Here is a 23,874-nt window from a genome sequence, read left to right as displayed (position 1 = left end):
AAACATTCAGTGGATTTTCTGTGGTCTGGGGTTTTCTGAATAATTAGGCTGAAAAGTAATCTGAGCTTGGCCCTTCGACAGTGAGGTCACTGTCGAATAATCCCGCCCACTCTCCTCCTCGCCCCTCCCCTCCCCTATCCTTTCCTTTGGGGGGGGGCGGAGCAGAGGCGATGATTGACAGGCAAAATCCCTCACCAGCGACACCCGCAGGCAAAGATTTCTTTTTTCATTGCAGTTGAAAAGGCTTTAGAAATGTGAGAGAAAAACACCTGCCATTGATCACTGGAATGGAATTTTCACTTAAAACTTTTTGTACACTTTTGAAGGACCAGGACAAAGACTTTGAATGTGGTGTAAAAGTGAATGTCATTAAACCTTTAACATCTGTGGTACATGTACATACACAATTTGATTGAATTTGATATTGATATTGAAGTTAAGATTAACATCTGTGGTAGGCCTATATACAATTTGATTGAATTTGTCTATATATTATATAAAGTGTTTCATGTGCTTATAAATTCAAAACAGTTTAATTTGTAATTTGAAAGAACAGTAACTATGATGTTTTTTTTTTACCAATTTTGTTTTCAATTTCAAAGAAAAGAAAAGTAGCCTAATTGTTGAGTTTTAAATTGATATTGACGTTTTGTGTCAACATTAACACGTTATTCTGTGGTACACACACATTTTTATTTAAATATATAATTTCCTATGCATAATATCATGTGCCTGTAATTTCTACACCATACTATACAGGCATAAAGAAATTGAATCCATGTGTTCAGGGAAGCATGAATGAGGAAAACAATATGAAGGTTGGGGTATGGCTCCAGCTAGAATTTCAAGCCACTTTCACCCCTGCCCTTTAACAAAGGGGGTCAAAAGTTCACAGTGTTGTGACTGACCTGCTCTGCTGCACAGCGGACACCATGTTTGAACTTGGCCGTGTGCCCGTTTGGCAAGCATATAGTCACACTAAAATAAGGCCCCAAAAGGCCATGGTTAACAGTGATTTTAGAAGCTGTTGTTAGCCACGATGCGCATAGTGCCTAAAACCCCCTAGCTCAGAGGTCTTCAACAGGGGGTCCGCGACCCCTAGGGGGTCCGCGGAGGTACTGCAGGGGGTCCGCGAAATTGTTGTTTGATTAAACAATATTTTTGTTTGAAAAAAAAAAAAAAAACTTTTTTTTTTGTATTTCTTTTCCCAAAATGTCAAATTGTCTTTAAACATAACATGAATGCATAGCAAACAGATAAATGGAGGCACAATGCACAATAACATGGTATGTTTATACATATTTTGTAGAGAATTTTTATTTTGCACACCTACTGGGGCAGGTGCGTATAGGAGCAGGCAATATAAAACACAATTGTATACATAAATATACAATATATGTGGTAGCCCCCCCTACCCTACGAGGTAGGGGGTCCCTGCTCCATCTCCCCATCAGTTTGGGGGTCCCTGGCCTGAAAAGGTTGAAGACCCCTGCCCTAGCTGTTATCAGTTGTGTTTTCCTTGCTCCCCCCATTCTTTTTCTCTTCCTGAAAACAACAAAAACGATGGAGCTTGCACAAAAACGAATTTCACGAACTTCTTTTCATCTGTAAACCTGTGATGTGAAACCACAGCCTTTTATAAAATGGTTACCAAATGCCCAGGACTTTTTTGTGTTATCCTTTTAGCCTAAATGCTTTACTGTTACTGTGTACCTGTGCTGTTTACTTATTTTTTTTTTAATTTTTTACTAATAAAGTATTAAATCAATTTATCAAAAAAAAATATATATACATATTTGCATGTCAGTGATGTCAAAACCATCGTAACATTTTTATTAATCAATATTGAGCAATTGCATTGCATTTTTGTAAATCAAAATGAACAATCAAATCTGACATTTTGCAATCGTTTGTTTGGCACGGTAATACTACTGATGTAATGTGGTCTCAGGTGTGTGTTTATTATATAACATTTTACAATGGCTTTGAACACAGCTCAGCCAGTCATAATCAAGGACCAGAACTATCCGTTTTATAATTGACATTTTGCTGGCATTTGTGCTGGCATGTGTACGCCTGGCATGTAGTAATGTAGGAATGCTAATGTGAAATATTCTCATCACATGTTAAGAGCTGAAATCGTTGGTAAAATCTGTTTAGCAATCTCTTCCCCCTCGCTTCATAGCAGTAAACAATTTATAGGCCAACAAACGTTTGACTAAGACCCCCCCCCCTCCCCCCATCACCATCCCAACACGCACGCACGCACGCACACACGCACACCATACACAAACAATGCATACCCCCATCTGCCTCCCACTTCCAGGCAGCTTCCCTGGGAGCAAACTGCACTCCATCTTCAAATGCAGACAGGGTTTGGGTGACAGGCTCAAATTAGGTGCCAATTACACGCATTTGAGCAACTTGTTTTGGTGGCAACACCTACAGTAAGTGGCAGCCCAGACATTGGGCTGAGACCCCCAGAAGTAATTTCAAAAACGTGCCAGGAAGCCTGAAAGCCAGGAGTCAGAGAGAAAAAAACAATGTAATAAAAGCATGTTTGTAGTTCTCCCCCTTCCTCAGTCTGGCGAGCTCTCTCGCTAATTATTGCCCACACGTAAGACAATGTTTTTGTTTCTCAGTGGTGTATATTGCTGGACAGGAAGTGCCATTAAACAAAATGTATTTTCACTCAGTCCAACCCATTGGCCATTATTCACAGATATGAAAGGGAGGTGTGAAGGGTGATTGAGGGGGAGAGAGCTTATTAGCTTGTTCATAATAGGGGTCATTCTGTTGAAAAGTGCTGCCTCAGGTAGAATTTACCAGGGAATATATTCACCGCCGGGCCTGGCGCTACATCAAAACGCTTAGGCAAGACAACACAGTGCATATTTCACAGTTAATCATTAATGATGACATGCGCTGCGTTTGAAAACATGAAAATCCCCTAAGTCAACAGCCAAGGTAAGGAGAGGTTGTGGGAAAAAAACAAAAAAAAGGTGAAACCCTGTGTTGTAAAACACATGACCTTTCTCTTACCAGACAGCGTTGAACTCGACGTGTGCATCAAAGAAACCCACCACGGGGGCAGTGGCCGCGTTCCAGCCGTGTATTCGCGCTCGAATCAGACCCTCTCTCTTGCTGTTCCTCACAATCTTCACCAGGCCTGGGTAGCGCTTGTTCACATACTGGTCCAGATTAAACTTCAGCTCCACTGTAATGCAGAAGACAATAGAACAGAATAGAGTGAATTCCATCTCCACCGCAAAAATGAGAGATGAAAGACGGAGAGATGCTCTCTCATATTGTGAGCAATTTAGAGATTCTATCATTTAGAACACTCAATAGAATTGATGAATTTGCTTTTTTTCTTTTCACATCCAGTTTAGAAGAGGCATGTTTTAGCGGTGAGTTGTCATTGGAAATAAACAACGTTACAACAAACACCCAGCCACACAAATTGTCATCCATGTTGTTTGAGTCTTCAACCCCTCCAACTAGGTTACTGCTGAGAGGCGAGCGGTAGAGCGCCCCACTTTTTTACGCTGGAGGGGGACAAAGCAGTGATGCTTGAGGTGTAGACTTCTGCATCAGAGCCCTGGCTTGCCCTGACTTTGGCTTAGGAGCAGATATCAGTCAGAGGGGGAAAAAACTGCAGCACAATCCCTTTGCCAGTGACATAGAAAAACCTGTCATTGGACGGATCATCTGTCAATAGATTTTGTGTGTGTGTGTGTGTGTGTGTGTGTGAGTGTGCGTCTGACCGCAGGTCTTTACTCTTAGCTATAAAAGCTCAGAGGAGGGAATGTTTGGCCTGACACCACCGTTGGGCAACCAGTGAGTCATGAGAGGGCAGCCTCTGTCAGTCCAAAGCCTGATTTATGCTGGTTGTCAGTAATGGAAGTAGTACTCACTTGTTACTTAAGTACAAGTATCTGCAATGTATAAATACTCTGTTGGTAAAAGTCTGGTATTCAAAATGTACTTGTGTAAACATATAGAAAATATTGGCATCAAAATATACTTAAAGTACCTAAAGTAAAAGTACTCATTTTGCAGAATGTCCCATTTTCACAAGTTTTAAAATGTATAAAAAGATCCTTTGAAAATAGCAAGTTATGAGCTTGGAGATTGGCTATTTTCAAATAGCCAAAGTAGGGCTGAAGTGGTTAATGTATGTTTTTCTAATAATAACCGAAATCTACAAAGTAACTAGTAACTAATACGTTTTCAAATAATTGTATTGGAGTAAAAAGTACAAAATGTATTGAAGTAAAAGTATTGAAATTTGGAAATACTCCAGTAAAGTAAAAAATACCTCAAAATGTTACTTAAGTACAGTACTTGAGTACCAGCTATATGTACTTAGTTACTTTACACCACTGCTGGTTGTGCATTGTGTCACGCAGCAGAAAACAGCTGATCTAGAAGCTCGACTTTGGCTTGTAGCCATAGATCTGCTTTACTGGTTAAAACCCTTAAACAGATGTATCTCTCTGCTGGGCTCCTGTTTTTTTTATTTAGGGTACTACTGTGGGTATGCTGACTACAGTACGTAGGTGTAGTTGCTGAGAAGCCTGCAGGTTATGGAGGCTATGTCAGAAAAATTGTAGCCACCTTATTAACCAGAATGTAATTAGGAATAAAAATAAATTAGCATATCCCTCTGAGAGATACAGGATGGTCTCTCTAACCAAAAAGCCTCTTGGCAGCTAAAATATGATGAAAGCCAGGAGTGCAGCAATTTCTGGGCTTTGCTGAGAAACAGTAAATATAAGGACACTCTTTAGATACTCAGTAAACAAATAGTTGGCAGTGGAGTTATAGACCACAAAGGATATTAATTTACTACTAACTACAACGCAACGCAGCCCCCCCCCCCTCCCCCACACACCCCACACACACACACACACACACACACACACACACACACACACGATTATGGACACCTTGTGGAGTGAAGAATGGCAGGATTCATGGCATGGGGGAGCGGAGAGAGAGAGGGGGGGGAGCGGAGAGAGAGAGGGGGGGGGGAGTGGTGGGAGTGACCTGCAATATAGGTGACCTTGTAATCAGAAATTCACTAATTAAATCCCTAGCGTTTCTTGTTTAAATGCCCTAAGGCAAGACACTGTGTGAATCCCAACCTTACTGTGAGTAATTCATCCTTGCAAATCTGACAGAAACAATGTGTGCAAGAGGACTATGTGCATTTACACAGTTCTATGTAAACCATCATAAAGCAAATAATAATAATGATAATCTTTGTCTTCACATTTGTTGTGATAGTCATACGTTGATATGTTGAAACAGGTCGGAAACCCATTGGATCAATCAATCACACCGACGAGTCGACTGACACCGGAGAATGTGTCGGTTGACTCTGCCCGAAGCGAGTAATGGGATGCGCATGCAATATTCATGGCAAACTAAATTGAGTTCATTGTTTAATATCAAAATGCTTGACATTCCATCATCCCAGGGTAAACAAAGTCTCAAAATATCAAACAAAAGGCTGTCCTCTAAATCACAATGCCATAAATGGGGGATTTGTAAGCAGCTGTATTAGTAGTACTGTAAGTCCTTGATTTACGATGAAGAGATATTCCCTGTCATGACAGGTCAGAGTGGTTATTCAAAGGGGCGGTCTAACACACTTAATTGCAGCACCAGTTACAGGAACGTCAATTGAAACGCACACACTATTGATGTTAGGATGGGAGGTTTCTTTGGCAAAAGTGCAGGTTGTTATAGATGCAATTTGGAATATCTTCTCTTTTTTTGAGACCTTAGGCATGATTTATACTGAACGATGGTGCCCTGCACCAAAAAGCTCACAACTCACGTGGCATCGTATGAAATAAAACAGAGATTTATTTTTGTACAGTAACAGAAGCATTTTCTAGCAGCCATTATAATGTATCATAACATCATCACAATGGTATGGTAATAGGAGAAATCCTACATGTACTGCAGTGTCTTTAATCAGATTTTAATATCCAATGTTTACAGTAATTCAGCTCCATTTGAAATTAATATTACAAGCTGGGATTCTGCTGGGCCTCGGTTTATACCCTGTTTTCATTATGTGAACCATTAGGTTATCAAGTTGATAGCGCTATTTGCAAGAATTCAATTCTGCGAGGCTCATTAAGCCTTCTCCTTTTTGCTTGCTAATACTGGGAACAACAATGAACTGGGACTTATCCTGTTTGATAGACAGAGCTAAAGCTTATCAACAGGGAGCCTGAATCTAACCGAACGCTGGCAGAGACGATCTAATACGTAAACCCCTCAGCCACCAATAAATATCACAGGCTGCCCCGGAAAAGGATAAGTGTCATGGCGACAAGGCAAACATGCTTCCAACGGTGTGATTCATTATGCCTGAGAGTGAGCTCGGCTAGTGCCTCCGAGTCATATCGCAGAGCCCTTGTTTAAACAAGAGGGGACAGGCGAGAGACGTCCGGAAAAGGTCAAGCAATCCAGCCTGCATGTTAATTGTCTAATGTCAGAGCAAAGCAACACAGCTCTCTGAGCAACAAACTCCCACGCTGCATGCATTAACATAACCCAATACAATGGGGTCATAGGCAATTCTATAGGGGGGGCAAGGGGGGAAATTGCCCCCTCTGGCAGCAAGACATTTTTTTTTTTTTTTAACAATTTTTCTTTTTATCATATACATTTTCTTGACAATATTTGGCAAGTATATGCAGAATATATGCTGCATATATATGTCACAGGGTGAATGGAGAACCAGGTAGATTGAAGACAGAGCACTCGTTTTTAGGCACGGGGCTTCGGTGCGAGGCGGGGCTTTTCGAGACAGGGTTTATTAGCGAGGCTCGCGAGAAGGAGGACGCGGCGCTGCGAGGCGGGGGTTTATTAGGGGAACGCTGAACACACGTTCACACGCACACGCTTGTCCATGACGGAGGCGCGCCGACTCAGTAGAGCTTGAGGCCGAGGAAGCGCGCCCTCGCGCCTCCAGGCGCGAGTGCCCGCGCTGACCGGCCGATGCTCTACTAGTCGACTCAGCGCCGTTTGAGTTGTAAACCGATAGGGACAGAATAGTTCTTTTCATGGATCACTGTGTGTGTGTGTGTGTGTGTGTGTGTGTGTGTGTGTGTGTGTGTGTGTGTGTGTGTGTGTGTGTGTGTGTGTGTGTGTGTGTGTGTGTGTGTGTGTGTGTGTGTGTCAGGGAGAAACTAAAACAAAAGCCAGAACACAATAAAAGTATCTTAACAGTCCTGCTTTCAATAAACCAAATTGAAAGCATGAGCGCGTGCGCGCGCGCGTGTGTGTGTGTGTGTGTATGGTCGCGGCCATATATGTTGTGCACAAGCCTGGCTCGTGGCTCCCTCTAGTGTTGCTTCTACAGAATTGCTGGGTGGGTGGTAAAAACGAGTGCGCCTTCTTCAATCTACCTGGTTCTCCATTCACCCTGTAACATATATGTATAAAAACATATATGTTCATATATTTCCTTTGCCTGGCAGAGGCAAAAATCGCCTACGCAATAGGTAAACACCATAAAGCTACATGTATTGATGCTGAAAGTGGAGGATATAGAATGCCACACTTTGTAGTTCTAAAACTTGTTTTGCATTGGGTTCCCATGCCAAATTCCCAATGTTTTTTTCCCATAGAGGTTAACATTAATAATTGAACATAACTCTGTGGTTAACATTACTCTAAAAGAGCTTCACCTTTTGTTCTATGACATAAATTACACTCTCAATATCGCAAGATTCTCAACCATGAATTTTGAAGCTATTAAGTGCATTTAAAAATGTATATTTTATTTATTGTGGTTGTGTTCAAAAGTCAATCAAAGTCTATGTCATGGTCACAGCCTCTGCCCCTCCCATTCCCTTCTCCAGCAGTTAGTCCATTGATTGATTGATTGATTGAATACTTTATTAGTCAGAAATGTAAACAGCACGAGGTACAGTCAGACATTTAGGCTTAAAGCATAACACAAAAAAGTCCTGGGGGACTCTCTCCTTTGGCCTTCCCCCATGCCCATTTGTCCCGACGAGTTCTCTCCTACTGCCCTCCCGGATTGCCAAGAGTGAACTCACATGTGGTTACCAGCTGAGTCTGGTCTGGCTGACGAGCCTGGAGACTAAAGACTGTGTGCAAGTGTCACTTTGTGCCTTTGCTGGTTTATATGTTTGTGTCAGTCTGGTTGTACATTGTAGGTATATCTCGGTTTCAGTTGTTTACGTATACAGTATGTAAACAACTCAAGTGCTAATTTATCCAAAACTTCCAGGTTGGCCAACAAAGGGACATAATCCATGTCGAGCCCCAGAGACTATTTAAAAACTGTCTGTGACTCCTCATTATTTTGGATCATTGTACTGTTGTTTGCGTCCCGTGAGTTTCTGTGTAGTCCCCTGTGTCCTGAGTTTTGCCCTGTGAGGTGTACCTTTGTTATTGTTTATTTTAAGTCAAGTCGTCTTTAAACTGTTCTCCTTGGTTTCCTGCGTGTACTTTGAGTTGAGTTCCTGCATATGTATCCTAACACACACAGACAAAACAAGACAGACAAAACAAACAAAAGGTGACAGAGCCTTTCGGGCTGTAGCTGCCAAGCTTTGGAATGCTCTTCCACATGCCTTGAGAACTCAGCCTCTGTTGACATTTTTAAGAACAATCTTAAAACGCTATTATTTGAACAAGCTTTTGCAAATGTTATTTGATTTTATATCCACGTTGTATCATTATTTGCTGTATAGATTATTGTACAGGCTTTTTTCTGTTCTACCTATTCTAATACCTTGTTTTGTTTTTAATCTCTATGTATGTGAAGCACTTTGTGAGCCATCTCTGTGAGAAGTGCTATATAAATAAAATGTACTTACTTACTTACAGGGTCCTGACATGGTGTCTATATTTTGGCCATTCATATAGGTGAAAACAATTCTGAATGTTCTGAATTTTCTATTTCAAAACCTTTAAAAAGTAAAACAAAAAATCTGATCTACAAGCTCACAATGAGTCGCAGCGTGACACAAGAGCTTGTAGAACAGCTATAGCCTATTATTGAAAAATCTTGAATAGGGCTTAAGTGGTTAATAATGATGCATACATGAGAATGTTTTGCTTCAGGAGTATTTGGTAAACACAAATGCAAATCTAATGCTGGCAAAATTGCACATAAGAGAGCAAGTCGTTAATCAGGTTAATTTGGTGATAATATCATTTGGGGTTTCACGATTCATGGCTAACACCTGGAACACACTGGAAGCATCAGCATTGCTGCAATTTATCATACGACTAAGTATACAGTATTGGGCTCCGCTCAAGTAGTTAATGCTAAGTAAAATAGAAGCAATAAGAATTGAAAGAATATAAAATGGTGAACAATCAAAAATTGAGCAATCAACATATAATGTAGATTTGGTACACGTCTCCTTAAAACATACTGATGATGACACTGTGGACCCCCATGTACCCTCAGGCCCCATGAATCATCATCATTTTCCACCTCTTTATAACAACCCTGGGTGGGAGGCCTGCCAGTGGGCGGGTTGGAGTCACATTATTAGGGGAGGGGTTCAGCTGCCATTTTTGCCTGCTCATTGGTTTTAAATGGCTGCCAATTTAAGAGCCTCAAAGGGGAGAGTGGGGGAGTGGTTGGTGGGGCAGTGTTGACTCTTGCTCAGCCCTCTTTCAGTACGTTATTTATGCACTCTTTGTCTACTGCCAGCCTGAGGGAGGCAGGGGCCAGTGCTCCATGCCAAGTAATGGAGGGGCCAAGTGTCAAATGGAATCTTGCTCATAGTCCCTGCCTCTCCAAAATAGGCAGGCTATTTGGATGTGGAGGATGCTGGCTGGCATTGTCATGGCCACGCAGGTGTGGAGGCAAACTCAAACCTTCTTTGCCTACATCACCATGGAGACTGTTGTAGGCAGGCACACCAGTAGGGCAAAGGACAAGAAGAATCCTCTCCTCTCCCCTTTGTCTTTTTTCCCTCAGCTATTTTTACATTAAGAGCATGCCCCTAGGGGCTCTCTATCCTTTCACTTCCCCCTCTCGGGCTCTTACTCAACAGTTAATGCAAGCATGCACGCACACACACACACACACACACACACATACGTGTCGTGTGCGCACACACTACCACTCTTGCAGCCCCCCCATTACACACTCGTAAACAATACTGTACTGTACAGTATGTGCACAAACCACAATACGGTACTACCTGTAGTTGGATCAAGGCTTCATAGATACTGACTTTGTGCCATATTGACCGCTCTGGAAATCTGCCAAACGCATCATGTGAAGCTGTGTATGATGCCTTTTATTTTTTGTCTCAAGGCAGGCAGCAGAAACTGAAAAACTGTGTTGTACATTATTTATTTATTTAAATCAATTTACAGTAGCAGCCGAAGTGTGAATACTCAAACTCTGTAGTAAATAATGCTACGCACTCCCTAAACACACACACACACACACACACACACACACACACACACACACACACACACACACACACACACACACACACACACACACACACACACACACACACACACACACACACACACACACACACACGTTAATTGAACGGAACAATTATGATAAAATATGGGATAAAATTTACAAATATGTTCCTCCAAACTTTCTGTCAGTTTCAAAAGCATCTCCTGCTCTCTTTATCTGGTTTAATTCATAAAATCCTTCTAACAAATGCAATAGAAACAGGGTATCAGAAAAACACAGCAGACTCACAACACGCCACTTTGAAAACATTTCAAATGATTTTAACATAAAATAGAGACACCAGGTGGAAAGTTGTTATGTCTGTCTGTAGGTTGTATAAATATTTAACCAATGAAAAGTATTAACAAGAGCTTGTGACTAAATAACTACATTGGGTCCATGGGAACACAGGTTCTTTTTTTTCCTCCTTAATTTTCTGGAAAGTAACAGTTTTGCCCGACAATGATTTTGAATAGGAAAGTTGAAGATGTCTCTTACCGCTGTCACTATTGTCATCCACCAGAATGATCTCCTTGAGGAGGTGGGCAGGAGTGTGGTTGACTACGCTGTGAACAGAGCGAAGGATGACTGACAGGGCCTCGTTCACAAAGATGAAGACCACAGAGATCTGCGGCAGGTCCTCCGGATACGTCAGCTGTTTACATCTGTGAGGATTGAGATTAAGAAAGTAATATTAGGCACTTAAACTTTATATACAGTACTTCACTGACTGGGGCCCCCCAAGAGACTATACTTTGTCCCCTAATTTTTGCCCTCTACACAAAATCTTGATATTCGCGGAAAATAGCTGACCTGTGAGCTTGTAGATCTGTTTGCGTGTTTTTGCCGAATGTCCGACCTATTATGACATACCCAGAATAGGGTCACTACGGTTTATTTGGTTAGGGACAGCAGTAGATCAGTACTTTGTGTCCGTGGACCAGTTGGGAAAACAGTAGCACTTGAGGCAATGAGGCATATGGTTGAATATATGGCAATAATACGGTATCTGCAGTGGGGAAGCCTTACTGCGGCTCTGCAGCAAGATGTGTGAACACATCTTACATTACTTGGAATGTAATTGGCTTTACAACTAGCATTTGTAGTTGGGGAAAAAGGGTTGATGAGGACATTCCTAATATTTAGGCCAACTAATTATGAATTTCATTCAAATTTGGAAAATATGAAAGAGCAAAAAACGTTTGGATTTGGACACAATGAGAGAAGGGCACATAAATCACACATGAAACAAAGAGCAAATGGTATTCCAGCTCAATGTGGGTAGCTTTTGAATTTTTGATTTAATGTGTCCTACATCATTTTGTTTCACGGAAACAAAGCCCTCACGGCAAAAGCACAGCACTCTCCTAAGATTTAGTTTGAAGACCCACTTCCATTTCATAAATAAGCAACACCTCCCAGCCTTTTATTTTTTTCGTCTGCTTCTTCTTTTTTTCTCCCCAATTTAGTCATTGCCAATTCCCCCCATATAGTCCCTGTCAATGCCAACACCTGCTGTACTTATCGGTCTTTGGGAGGGTGAAGACAGCCATGTCTCCTCTGATACACATGATTAGATTAGATTAGATTAGATGTCTTTATTATCCACAAGGGGAAATCGTTTTGCTCGGGTCAATGCATACATTCAAGACAAGACAATACATAAACATACACCACCATTCTCCATCCGCTTATTTTCACCTTACAGTGAGTAGTTTCACCAGGAGGAACATGCTATCCCCCCCAATTCTGCTCCCTGTATCAGTCGCTAGTGCAGCGACAGAGGTCGCCCTCCCCTGCCAGATTCCCACCCTTAAAAGTAGCCAATATTGTGTTTGTTGGAGTGCCCAGCCAAGCTGAAGGCACCATGGAGAAATCAAGTGCATCAAACACCAATCTCCACCATAGTGTGAAGGAACTTTACCCCCACCAGTTCTCTTTTTTTAAATCACAATCTTTCATCTAAAAAACACCGTACATGTACATGAATTTACATTGGGGACACTGTTGCAGAGGTATATTGATATGCATGGTTAAAGTAAGAACATACCAACATGGTATGGTGACATAAATACTTCACATTGCAGTATCAGACCGTATAATCAAGCTGTGCATATACTGTACTATGTAGAGATTATATATGATCAGTATACATTTAAGAGGGCTCTAGTGTGAACAGCTCTGGAGAAGCTAATTCTCAACAGATAAATGACTTTAAAATGTAAAAAACCTGTAACAACAGATTAAGTACATGAAGATTGCAGTTAAAAAGGATAAATAAACACACACACACTGACAGACACACACACACACACACACACACACACACACACACACACACACACACACACACACACACACACACACACACACACACACACACACACACACACACACACACACACACACACACACACACACACACACGCATGCACTCAATCACGCACGTATGCTCGCTCGCACACACACACACACACACACACACACACACACACACACACACACACACACACACACACACACACACACACACACACACACACACACACACACACACACACACACACACACACACACATTACTTACTAAGCTGTGATAGCTAAAGTAGGAGCCTGGGGCTCATTTATATATATATATATATTAAAACATTTGTTTATTTTGCCAGAAAAATCAATGTTCCATAAGTCACAACTTTGTCTGGATTTGACCGCAAGCACAAAAAAGATCCTTTTATAAATGACACCCCCAGAGCCTGGTTAAATGACTGTCTGAGACAAGGATGTCGGAGGCAGACGAGGTGTGGAGAGGAAAAATCTCTTCTCTTTGTCCTACTCTCCCTTCACAATCCAGGAAGTCAGCAGGAGAAATCTGCTCCCAAGTGGAAAACAGACTGTAACCACTGATTAGAAGGCTGTTCTGTTTCTCTCTACCTCTGCCTCGCTCACTCTGTTTGCCTCTCTCTGGCTCCCTACCTTTACTTTCTCTTTCTCTATGTAGCTCTAATTTGCTAATGGCCTCTCTACCGCTCTGCCTCTTTCATTCACACTCTGCTTCTCTACCTCTCTCTACCCCTACTTCCCTCTCTCTCTCTCTCTCTCTCTCTCTCTCTCTCTCTCTCTCTCTCTCTCTCTCTCTCTCTCTCCTTCCCCACTGTTAGCTCTCATCGTCTCCCTTTCACTTAAAATGTTGTCTACCTTGCTATCTTTCTCATTCCCTCTCTGTCTGTCTCTGTTTTTCTCCCTCTCTGTCTGTCTCTGTTTCTCTCTCTCTCTCTCTCTCTCTCTCTCTCTCTCTCTCTCTCTCTCTCTCTCTCTCTCTCTCTCTCTCTCCCTCTCTGTCTGTCTGTCCATCACTCGGTCCCCCATTCTCCCTCAGTCTCTCTATCCCTGTGTCTGCCACTGACTCCTGTTCTCTCTCTGTTCTGTTCTGTTGTGTCTCACTTTCTCCTCATGCCAGAATGCCATGGTAACTGCTTTGTTGATTGGAATGCAATTTTATGATGCCATTTTCAATGACCCAGTTAATGAAAAAAAAAACACACACAAGTCCACAGTAATGAATAAATATATATTTTCTCTCTCGCTCTCGCTCTCGCTCTCTCTCTCTCTCTCTCTCTCTCTCTCTCTCTCTCTCTCTCTCTCTCTCTCCCCCTCTCTCTCTCTCTCTCTCCATCCCACGCACACTCATGCATGAGTATGCATGTAATCGTACACACAGGCACATGTGATAATTTTTGTATGTAATTGATTTCTGTTGATAATGCTATTCCCCTATCGTTGGGAATTCTCTGTGTTAAGTTCAGATGTACCATTATTTAGTTTTTGTTTCTTTTTTCCAAGAGGCATATTGTACAGTGTAGCTTTGAAGTAAAAGAAAATGATGGCCTTGGATATAGAGAAGCGCCTGGCTGATTACTATGGTAACCATGAACACATATGTTCAATGTTCCACACCATCCTAATTTGGTTACTAATGCGACGACTAAAGCTTCCGCACATGCATGCTATGTCTCTGCATATTTTCACCTCATCTTATTCAGTGTTTTGCCATGAATGATAATGAATACATTATATTTAGTTATTTACAACGATTCTTTATAATGCAATTTTTATGATCCTTTAGTAGTATTTCATAACCAATTTTCAGAACTCATCCAATGCACATCTACAAAGTGGAAATACTTTATTACATTAAATAATTTATTATTTAATGATTCTCGGGTTTATTATTTAATGATTCTGATTCTTCTGATCTTTCTCTACTCTAAACTATTGCCTCTTTGAATCCTCTGCTATTAGAACATGCAAGGAGGAGTTTGAAAGATTGAACGTTTTATGAAACCGTGCACGTATTCGCCTGTATCTGCAATAAAGAGAATAGACCGCGGTGACTGCTGCACCACTGGTGGAGCCTAGGATGGATGCAGGAGATGTAGGATAAGGGACTATTATAATGGCTACTACTGCATGACTGCGCTCAACAGGCAAGTATGAACAAGAGGCATATGTTCGCAAATGGTTCCCAGACAAATACAGAGCTGTCAGTCCCATTCAATTTTCCCAATGTAAAGTGAGTGGTGAGGGCAAAGTAACAAGTATGCCGGTCTCTCTCTCTCTCTCTCTCTCTCTCTCTCTCTCTCTGCGTCTATGAGCCATCTGGGATGAGCTGCCCTGGCACCATGCTCTGAGTGTGTGTAGTGGCCTGGTGCCCCGGTGGAGCAAGATATGAGCTTGAGTCGGCAGCATCCAAAGACATGAGTGGAGACAGAGGGGGGTGGGGGGACAGGAGGTGGTACATGACAGCCTCACAGCAGATGGATCCCAGTGTGGTGCTAATGTTACATCCTTCCATCTCAACCCCCTGGAGGCTTAGGTGGTTCAGATGGGAGTTGGTGTGTGTGTGTGTGTGTGTGTGTGTGTGTGTGTGTGTGTGTGTGTGTGTGTGTGTGTGCGTGTGCGTGTGCGTGTGCGTGCGTGCGTACGTGTGGCTGTGTGTGTGCGTGTGCGTGTGTGTGTGTGCGCGTGCGCAGGGATTGACATTAAGGGAAATTTGGCTCTGGCCCTCTGGGCACATTTTTAAGGCATTATTTTTACTGGCTCAAGCGGGCAAGTGCAAGGTCTGTTCTGGTTAAATAGTACTTTGGGCCAGCAGGCTATTTATATTGTTGATCCCTGCCATGTGTTCATGTGTGTTGTGTTTGTATATATGTGTGGCCCATGTAAGCAGGTTTTCATCTTCAGACAATGAGAAGTGGCATGAGCAAACATTGCAATTAGTTGATTCTTTGGTCCATGGTCAATCGGGTTCGGGTTGGTTCAGATTCCATTACCTCTGGTCCCAGGTCTGTTTATCATTATAATACCCCAGTGGATCCGAGAGGACCCGTACTCAGCGCTGAGAACAGCTTCCAGCGCGCCTGGCCTGAAGTCATACTCGCCTCCAAGCACTGGCTACCGACAATTACACAAGCTGATCAACATGTCGCTTCAACTTGTAAACTATATTTATATCGATTACAGATTAAATAAGAAAGGTTTCACTGTATCTCATAGAAATGTTATTTCCCGCCGCAGCTTCCTCTGGTCCTGATGATTGCCAGCCTGGTGGAGGTATGCACTCCGTGGAGCACCTTTTTCTAGTTACAAGTCTGTTTCCATAAACTGTGTCTACATGCAGTCAGGTTCCTCTTGAGCACAAGTGTACATGATAAAACTAAATCTGAGTAAAAATACATAAATCTGACCTAGAGTTCATAAAAGAATGGTTGAACCACAGTGCTTGTACAGTGCGCACTGGAGAATATTGTTCAGGTCCGTTTACATTTTCAGCCCGTGCCACTTTTCTGTATACATGAGAGTAGACACACAAGTGTTTAGATTGATACCCCTTTCACTGTATCACTTCAATCCCTTCCCATGTCTCCCTGCCTCTCCCTCAGCAACGTTCTTTTGTTCCCGCTCATGGCATTTTCTATTGCCTCTCTCAATCAGGCTTGCCAGCTCTATAAATACGATGACAAATCTGGCAGCAAGTACTGAGGAGGGGGGATTCTTCCCCCTCTTTTTTGTGGGCGCTGCAGCTTCCCCATTGTGGCTATACGACAAGTGTGCTGCAAAAGAATGATGTATGTTTCGCTCCCGTTTGGTTATAAGTTGCGTCCACAAGCCCATGTTTAATGAATATTACCATAGTAATGTCTTGTGAGAATCAGAGAGCGGGCGTTTGGCAGCCCTCTCATCGCTCCTAGTTGAGCTGTGGTTCTCCGGCCCCCGGATTTCAGTGTCGAGATCGTAAAGTGATATTGCTGTTCCATTGCCCTAGTTACTGGATCCAATTTGGGACATCGCTCAACCTTAAATTTGTACCTGTCTGCGGGAGCGTGGTGGAACCTTGTAAGGCCGTAACAGGATGAGCGATCGGCTCATCTGTTTGTAATGGGACTGAGCTCACCGGCCAGTGCTCATAATTTGACCTGGAACAAGCTTTGACAGAAACAGAGCGCTAGATTAAGACTTATCCCCATCACACCTCCTCCTTCTCCTGCTTCTCCTCCTCCTCTCCATGGCCGGCCTGCCGTAAAAGCCCAGCCATTCCCATCTGCCTTTCTTTCCCCACTCTACTGGGCACTGTTACTCACTGAAATTTCACATTAACCTCCCATAACCTGCATGGCTACAAGAAAGACCGAAGCTACTTTCCAATCGGGGGGAGCGCTCCTCTCAGAGAGATAATCGTTTGGCTTGTCATTTTCGCCGGCTCCCCTTCCAGAGTGATAAACGCAGATGTCGGAAAAGAGCAACAATTCGTAGCAAGAGGGAGAGAGAAGGGGATTGAAAGAGAGATACTTTTGTTTACAAATTACCTGCGTCTCCACCATTGTGACCTCGCCGATCCCATTTCGGGGGTATCAGAGGCTTAGGAAATGAGGTAGGCCTGCTTCTCAGGTCCTACACCTGCACACTTCGTATTTGGTTAACACACTTCAACAGATACAAGCAAATACAAGCAGAGGCATCGTCCCCCAGCCACCACCCCTTCAGGAAGCACATCATCCCTTATGCTTCAATAGATTTTGGGGTTCAACCACAATGTTGACATAATACAAATCAAACGCTGCACCGGTTGACAACATCTATGGCGTTGATATTATAGGCTACATGAAGTGGAAATAAAAAGTAAGCCATAAGCTCAGGCAAGGAGTCCACGGGTTCAAAGGTTTTTGTTTGTTTGTTTGTTTGTTTTTTCAAACCAATATATGTTGAGGGCATTCCTCCTACTTTCCAATGACTGCTCATTTTAACCCTCACAAACATAGCAGGTACAACTATGTCCCCACTACTATTTTATTTTTGGCCTCCTTTAACAGACCAGTGTAGAGAGCAATGAGTGAAGGTATGACATGGGACATAAAGAGGTCAAGAGCTGGATTTGAGCCACCAGGACACAAATGACACCATTCTATTGAGTCATTTGTCACTCTTCTCCAGCTAGGGTGACTTACAGCAAGTGTGCAGAAATGGCTTGATGGACAAACATCAGATATCACTGAGATGTCAGTGCCGCAGATGAGAACTGCGGCACTAACCTGCTATCCTCATGACCAGAGTGTCATGAGGATTATCCTTCATATAGCAAGTAAGAAGGTCAACCACTGGAAGTTACTGGTGAGGTAGACATACAGTAGGGCAGCAGACAGTGAATGGGGATAATAGGTTTATATAGAACCTCAAACAGTCTTTTGACAAATCCAAACTGCAGCAAAAGCTGATAGCAACTGTAATTAGTATGATTAGGTCCCACAGTAACGTGCAGTGGAGGGGAAAGCCTACGAGGAAGGGGGGACAATCAATATCTTATCTAGTGTACAGAGAGAGAGAGAGAGAGAGAGAGAGAGAGAGAGAGAGAGAGAGAGAGAGAGAGAGAGAGAGAGAGAGAGAGAGAGAATTCATCAATCTAACATAGAAACCAACGCAGATCCAACCACAGGAATCCTCTCACGACAGAGCTCACGTGTGATTTATGAAACGGTTATATCCTGCCAATCACAACATAAGAATGGTCAGGTGTGGATAAATTTGTTGGCTAAAAACGATCGATATTTTTTAATATCCCGCCCTTAAACATTCCAGAGGCCTCAAGGCCCTCAAGTTTAGGACATTAAGAAGCGCAATACGGCCAAGAAGAGAAATTGAAATACATATTTTTAACATCACAAGGCCAATTGAACCAACAAGAATGTGTCATTACAAGATATCAGAAAAATGTGGTCTAGAAATAAATCACTGCAGTCAACAACTGCAGAGACAGAGTAAACGTCTACTTTTACATTTTAATGTAAACCACCGAAAACCTGTGCAATTCTCTGTGCAACTCTGTGCAAAGAAAACGGACACTTGCCCAATACAATATATTGATAATCTGTTCCAAATCATTAAAAGAAAATTTGAATCTCAATGCGGAGTCCCTCAGAAATATCATTCATGCTGAACATGAGTGTTATTGTGTTGAATTTGGATGATAACAACACCTTGAAGCTGGTCTTAGTGCAAAGATAGCCGTGTGCCCTGATTGGATCACACCACACCTCATTTAGGACCAAAAATGCTGTGGGTGCTAAATATGCACAAGATCGTTTAGTCAACATCAGCACTGGGTGTAAAGATGACAAGTGCATCGGTTGGAAAATAGCAATGACTGTGGCGCTATGCCCAGCGCCGCATTGCGCCGGGCGGAAGGTAGGGCCCCCGAAAGAGAAGATCTTCCATTATGGCAGCCCAGGCCTTGCCTCCCCTAAGGTCATAAAAGACCTCTCTGCTAAATGACTCACACATTTCTATTAAAAGCCCATTAGACTGCACTTCAACCACCTCTACGTTGCAACTGCCAACAGAACCTCCCATTGTACTGAAGTGACAGTAGTAGTATGTAGCCTGGAAACCAGATGAATCTGCCAGCGCGAGAAAAAAATATTTGTCTGTGATATTAGTCTGGCCATGCCAGGGTACCGAGGGCGCTCCCCCAAAAAATGTTGGTTGCAGAGAGAGCTAAAACGCGATGCTTGGAACTGGGAAGAGGAGCGCTCAAGCGGATCTTTACCATGGAAATGCATGGCAGAAAGGCGCTGGAAACTCAATAAACAGTTTCTCTGGACACAGCCCCTAACAGTGCCTTTCATGTTTCCTAGCCTTCCTTCGCTCTTTAAAGTACTGCTCCTATAGCTATACCAAGTGATGCGTGTCATAGAGATAGAAAAAGAGAGACTATTATATTATTTGTGTTCCATGACAAAATGTTCCTGAATCCTGCCATACAGTTTGCCTATCTGTTTCTATAGATGCTAAGAAGATTTTTTTTTTTTTACTGTCTGAAATGACTCGCTTCCATGTTCCGTTAACATACAGTACACATTGCACACCTCAGCATGCGTTAGCTTGGTTATGGGAGCGTAAACAATTCAGTTTGTGGAGAACAGAGGTGAGACAGAGTAATACTTGAGCAGTCACGTGTGCGTGCACACACACACAGACACACACAGACACACACACACACACACACACACACACACACACACACACACACACACACACACACACACACACACACACACACACACACACACACACACACACACACACGCACACACACACACACACACACGCACACACACACACACACACACACACACACACACACACACAAACTGAGCAGTAGGAAACGTAATAAAAACCACAGCAGTATGAGAAAAAGGGATGGCCCTGTGAAATAAGTGCCAAATGTGTCCACAGAAACACTATGACAACAGTTCCATTCAACACGTATTGTATATCAGATGCTTTCGCAAACCTGCTGACACACACGCATCTCCTCCTTTATATCTTCAAAGAGAGAGTGGGCAGCCCACGCAATTGACTTTTCTCTTTCTTTTTTCTTTAATTAGGTGGCTAGCTTGAGAGATCTGAACCACAGGAGGAGAAATGCTCTCGCAGGATTCAATCCCAAGGCAGTTAAGAGTTGATTTTGTAGGCCTGCAAGCAGAGGTCTCAACCACTCGACCATCAAAGGGCACACTGGGTACTGCCTTTTCCTTTAACAGCTTCCATTTCCTGTTGAATTAGTCAATTGAAAAAGGGTCATTTGGCTAACCCCACCCCCCTTCACGCACGTCCGTTCCAGTAGCAGTGCTTTGGCTCTGAGCTGACGTTATTAATTAGTAGCTTCTTTCCTCCTCCCTTGTCTCTGTTCCACTCTTGTCAAAAACATTTCCCAGTGTCAAAAAAAGGCAACAGCAGGGAAGAAAATGTGGGATGAAATTAACCTGTTACCCACCACCGAAAACCTGTGCAGAAACCCTCTCTCTCCCTGGCCCTGGCCCATCAATGTTCCCTCTGCTCGGCTTTCTCTGCCAGCATTATTCTGTTGACACCTGGATATAAGCACCACTGGCAGCCCGATTAGCCTCCTACGCCCCACCTAACCTGACTCCTAGAGCACTCCTCCCCCAAGTCACTGTATCACAATGTAGGAGCTCCAAGTCCTAAGTATAAAATGTTTTTAAAAAGACCATTACGATTCCTTGTGGGTATCTGTTGGGTTGTCTCTCATGAAAAGGTAAACGACTTCCAGGACTCTTTTGTTTTTCCCATTACATTATGAGCTTGCTCTGCGACTATCACTGTCATATCTTGGCAGTCCGGGACTGACATCATTTCATGTCAGGATTATGCGTGTCTGAAGCAATTTCCTTTTTTGTGCAGCTCCCTCTGCCTGAGGAGGCGAGGCACCCCGAGATAGGTCTACTTGCCTGAGGCCTTATGCACTGAGCTGGACTGATAGTCAGAAGCAAGGCAACAGGAGAGGCAAATGGAATAATCCTGCGCTCACATCGGCAGCGACAACAAGCGACAAAGCGCCATTCATTTCCAACTGGCCTACACCGAGCGATATGGACAGGCGAGAAGCCTGGCAACAAAGTCAAAATGAGCAGCAACATTATTAAACAATAACGGAAGTCATTTGACTTCTGTAACTTATTAGAATCAAGAATGAAGAAGGTCTGTTTGTCACTATTCATACAGATACAAGAAGAAAAATGCCATTTTGTGAAGTCCTCAATGTATTGTGCTACAACAACATCCAATAATAATTATTATTATAATCATAATAATAAAAGACAAACTAAGATGAGATACTTTAATAAAATAACAAGAAGCTTTCAGAATATCCCCATCGAAGCATATTCACAGACTAAAACTGAGGACCACATAATGTACCGAAAGAGTGAGTTAACCAGCTGTAGTTTGAACCAATCTGCATTTCAATAATACCGGTCTGCACTGTACGCCAATAGTGGATAAACTCACAGACTAGCCCTATCAGTGATTGTAATTGTAATGCTCAATAATGAAACCAATGAATTATAAAACATTCAAAATGAATGAAAATTAAAATGACTCATACTATACATAACCATAGACTTATGGCTTTGCAAACTTAAGTTCCTGATATGTAATAACCAATATTATGAAGTGCCACTGATTCAGTGTGTGGCTAAAAGACATTGGTGGACCATTGCCGCTATCAAAGCTATGACCTTCCTTTGTCCACCTTTCCAAGGTAAACAGAACACACAAACATGAAGAAAGGAAAGTGAAAGGCCTTTTTATGGAGGGAATCGAAGCATTTATCTACTGGCAAGTTACAAGGGATAAGGCTCTGATATGATTAGACCCTATAGGCCACTGTGCCGCAGACGCATTTTTATGGGCCGCGAGTAAATATCCCCTTTTTTCGTTTCCTAATCCAGAGATGGCAGTCTTAATTCTATCCATTTAATTCAATGTTTGTTTTTGGAGGCATCTGCGGCCCTTTGCACTTTTTCTAGATAGATTGGAAAGCTGGGAGGAAGACACGTACAGGAAGAAGGCTCTGGTGGGATTCAATCCCAGGCCAGAGTGATATAGTTTATAGACAAGCACCTTATAACCAATATATGTATTTTCACAGTTTTAAACAGAAGAGCTTCACATGGAGAAAACAGCAGTGGTGAACCTACTTCTTGGGCCTGTAGTCTGGGATGCTCCTGTCGAGGGAAATTCGATCACTGAGCTGGGCGTTGTAGCCATACTCCTCGTATTTCCCCTCAGCATCGAGACTGTCCTCTCCCAGAGTAGCTGCCGCTCCGCCCTGGCCCAAACCCCCAGGACCCTCCACCAGCCCCATTGGCTTAGCAAGACCTGCCAAAAGAAAAAGAAATCAATAAAACAGCCATACGCAGGTACACAAACAAACAAATAAACATGCAGACAACATACAGCCAAATGCACAGGCATACATATGCATCGGTGTACAGTACTGCAGACACGTACACGTACACGTACACGTACACGTACACGTACACGTACACGTACACGTACACGTACACACCCCCCCCCCACACACACACACACACACACACACACACACACACACACACACACACACACACACACACACACACACACACACACACACACACACACACACACACACACACACGGAGAGACAGGTGAGAAGCCAGTGCTTGGAGAGTGTCAGCTGATTGGCATTCTTGGGCTGTGTGAGGCAGAGTGTATGGCAGCTCTGAGACCTAGTGGGGCTCCTCTGTAGGGCATCATTACACTGTCTGTCAACGGAAGAGCAGCAAAACAGCCACCCCAAACCGCCTGACATTGCTTGCCATCATACAGCACAACAGCAAGACAGAAGCAGAAAGAAACGCTGGTCTGTGTGTGTGCGTGCGTGCGTGCGTGCGTGCGTGCGTGCGTGCGTGCGTGCGTGCGTGCGTGCGTGCGTGCGTGCGTGCGTGCGTGCGTGCGTGCGTGCGTGCGTGCGTGCGTGCGTGCGTGCGTGCGTGCGTGCGTGCGTGCGTGCGTGCGTGCGTGCGTGCGTGTGTGTGCACATGGGTGGGTGAATATGCCATTGGAGATTTATTGTGAAAATATTGTGTATTTACGGACTTGTAATCCGTGTTATTTCACTGTGATGGGGAGAGAACATTGTGTGTGTGTGTGTGTGTGTGTGTGTGTGTGTGTGTGTGTGTGTGTGTGTGTGTGTGTGTGTGTGTGTGTGTGTGTGTGTGTGTGGTGTTGCATTTAAATCAGAGCATTGTCTAAATTCCTGCACTCTGGCGCCCTCTACATAGGTAGTGCATGCACACAGACAGACAGACAGACAGACAGACAGACAGACACACAACCTGAGCAGGGTTACATAGTAAGCTCCACTTGGTCGGAGGCGCGGCTTCGCCGCGCCTCCTTCCGCGTTCGCAACTATACTGTCAAAGGTCACATACGCAACATCAAGCCTAAAATTCCTGTGTGAAATCACGTGTGAAA

General features: G+C 43.2%; 1 protein-coding gene across 1 annotated transcript in view; it reads right to left on the bottom strand.

The window, feature by feature from the left end:
* Positions 1 to 23,874, bottom strand: part of galnt9 (polypeptide N-acetylgalactosaminyltransferase 9) — a gene marked incomplete at both ends in the record, with an annotated part of 118,659 nt that overhangs the window by 78,844 nt on the left and 15,941 nt on the right. Inside the window, 3 exons of the mRNA XM_080433135.1 lie at positions 3,043 to 3,217; positions 11,000 to 11,166; positions 22,554 to 22,734. Of these exons, the coding sequence (XP_080289261.1) occupies positions 3,043 to 3,217; positions 11,000 to 11,166; positions 22,554 to 22,734 (523 nt within the window). The remainder of the gene's footprint in view (positions 1 to 3,042; positions 3,218 to 10,999; positions 11,167 to 22,553; positions 22,735 to 23,874) is intronic.

This window comes from Gymnoscopelus braueri (genome assembly GCF_963280865.1).
Source record: "Gymnoscopelus braueri genome assembly, chromosome: 7".
NCBI lineage: Eukaryota > Metazoa > Chordata > Actinopteri > Myctophiformes > Myctophidae > Gymnoscopelus > Gymnoscopelus braueri.
The sequence above is the reverse complement of the archived record's forward strand: the minus strand, read 5'-3'. Positions and strand labels throughout refer to the sequence as shown.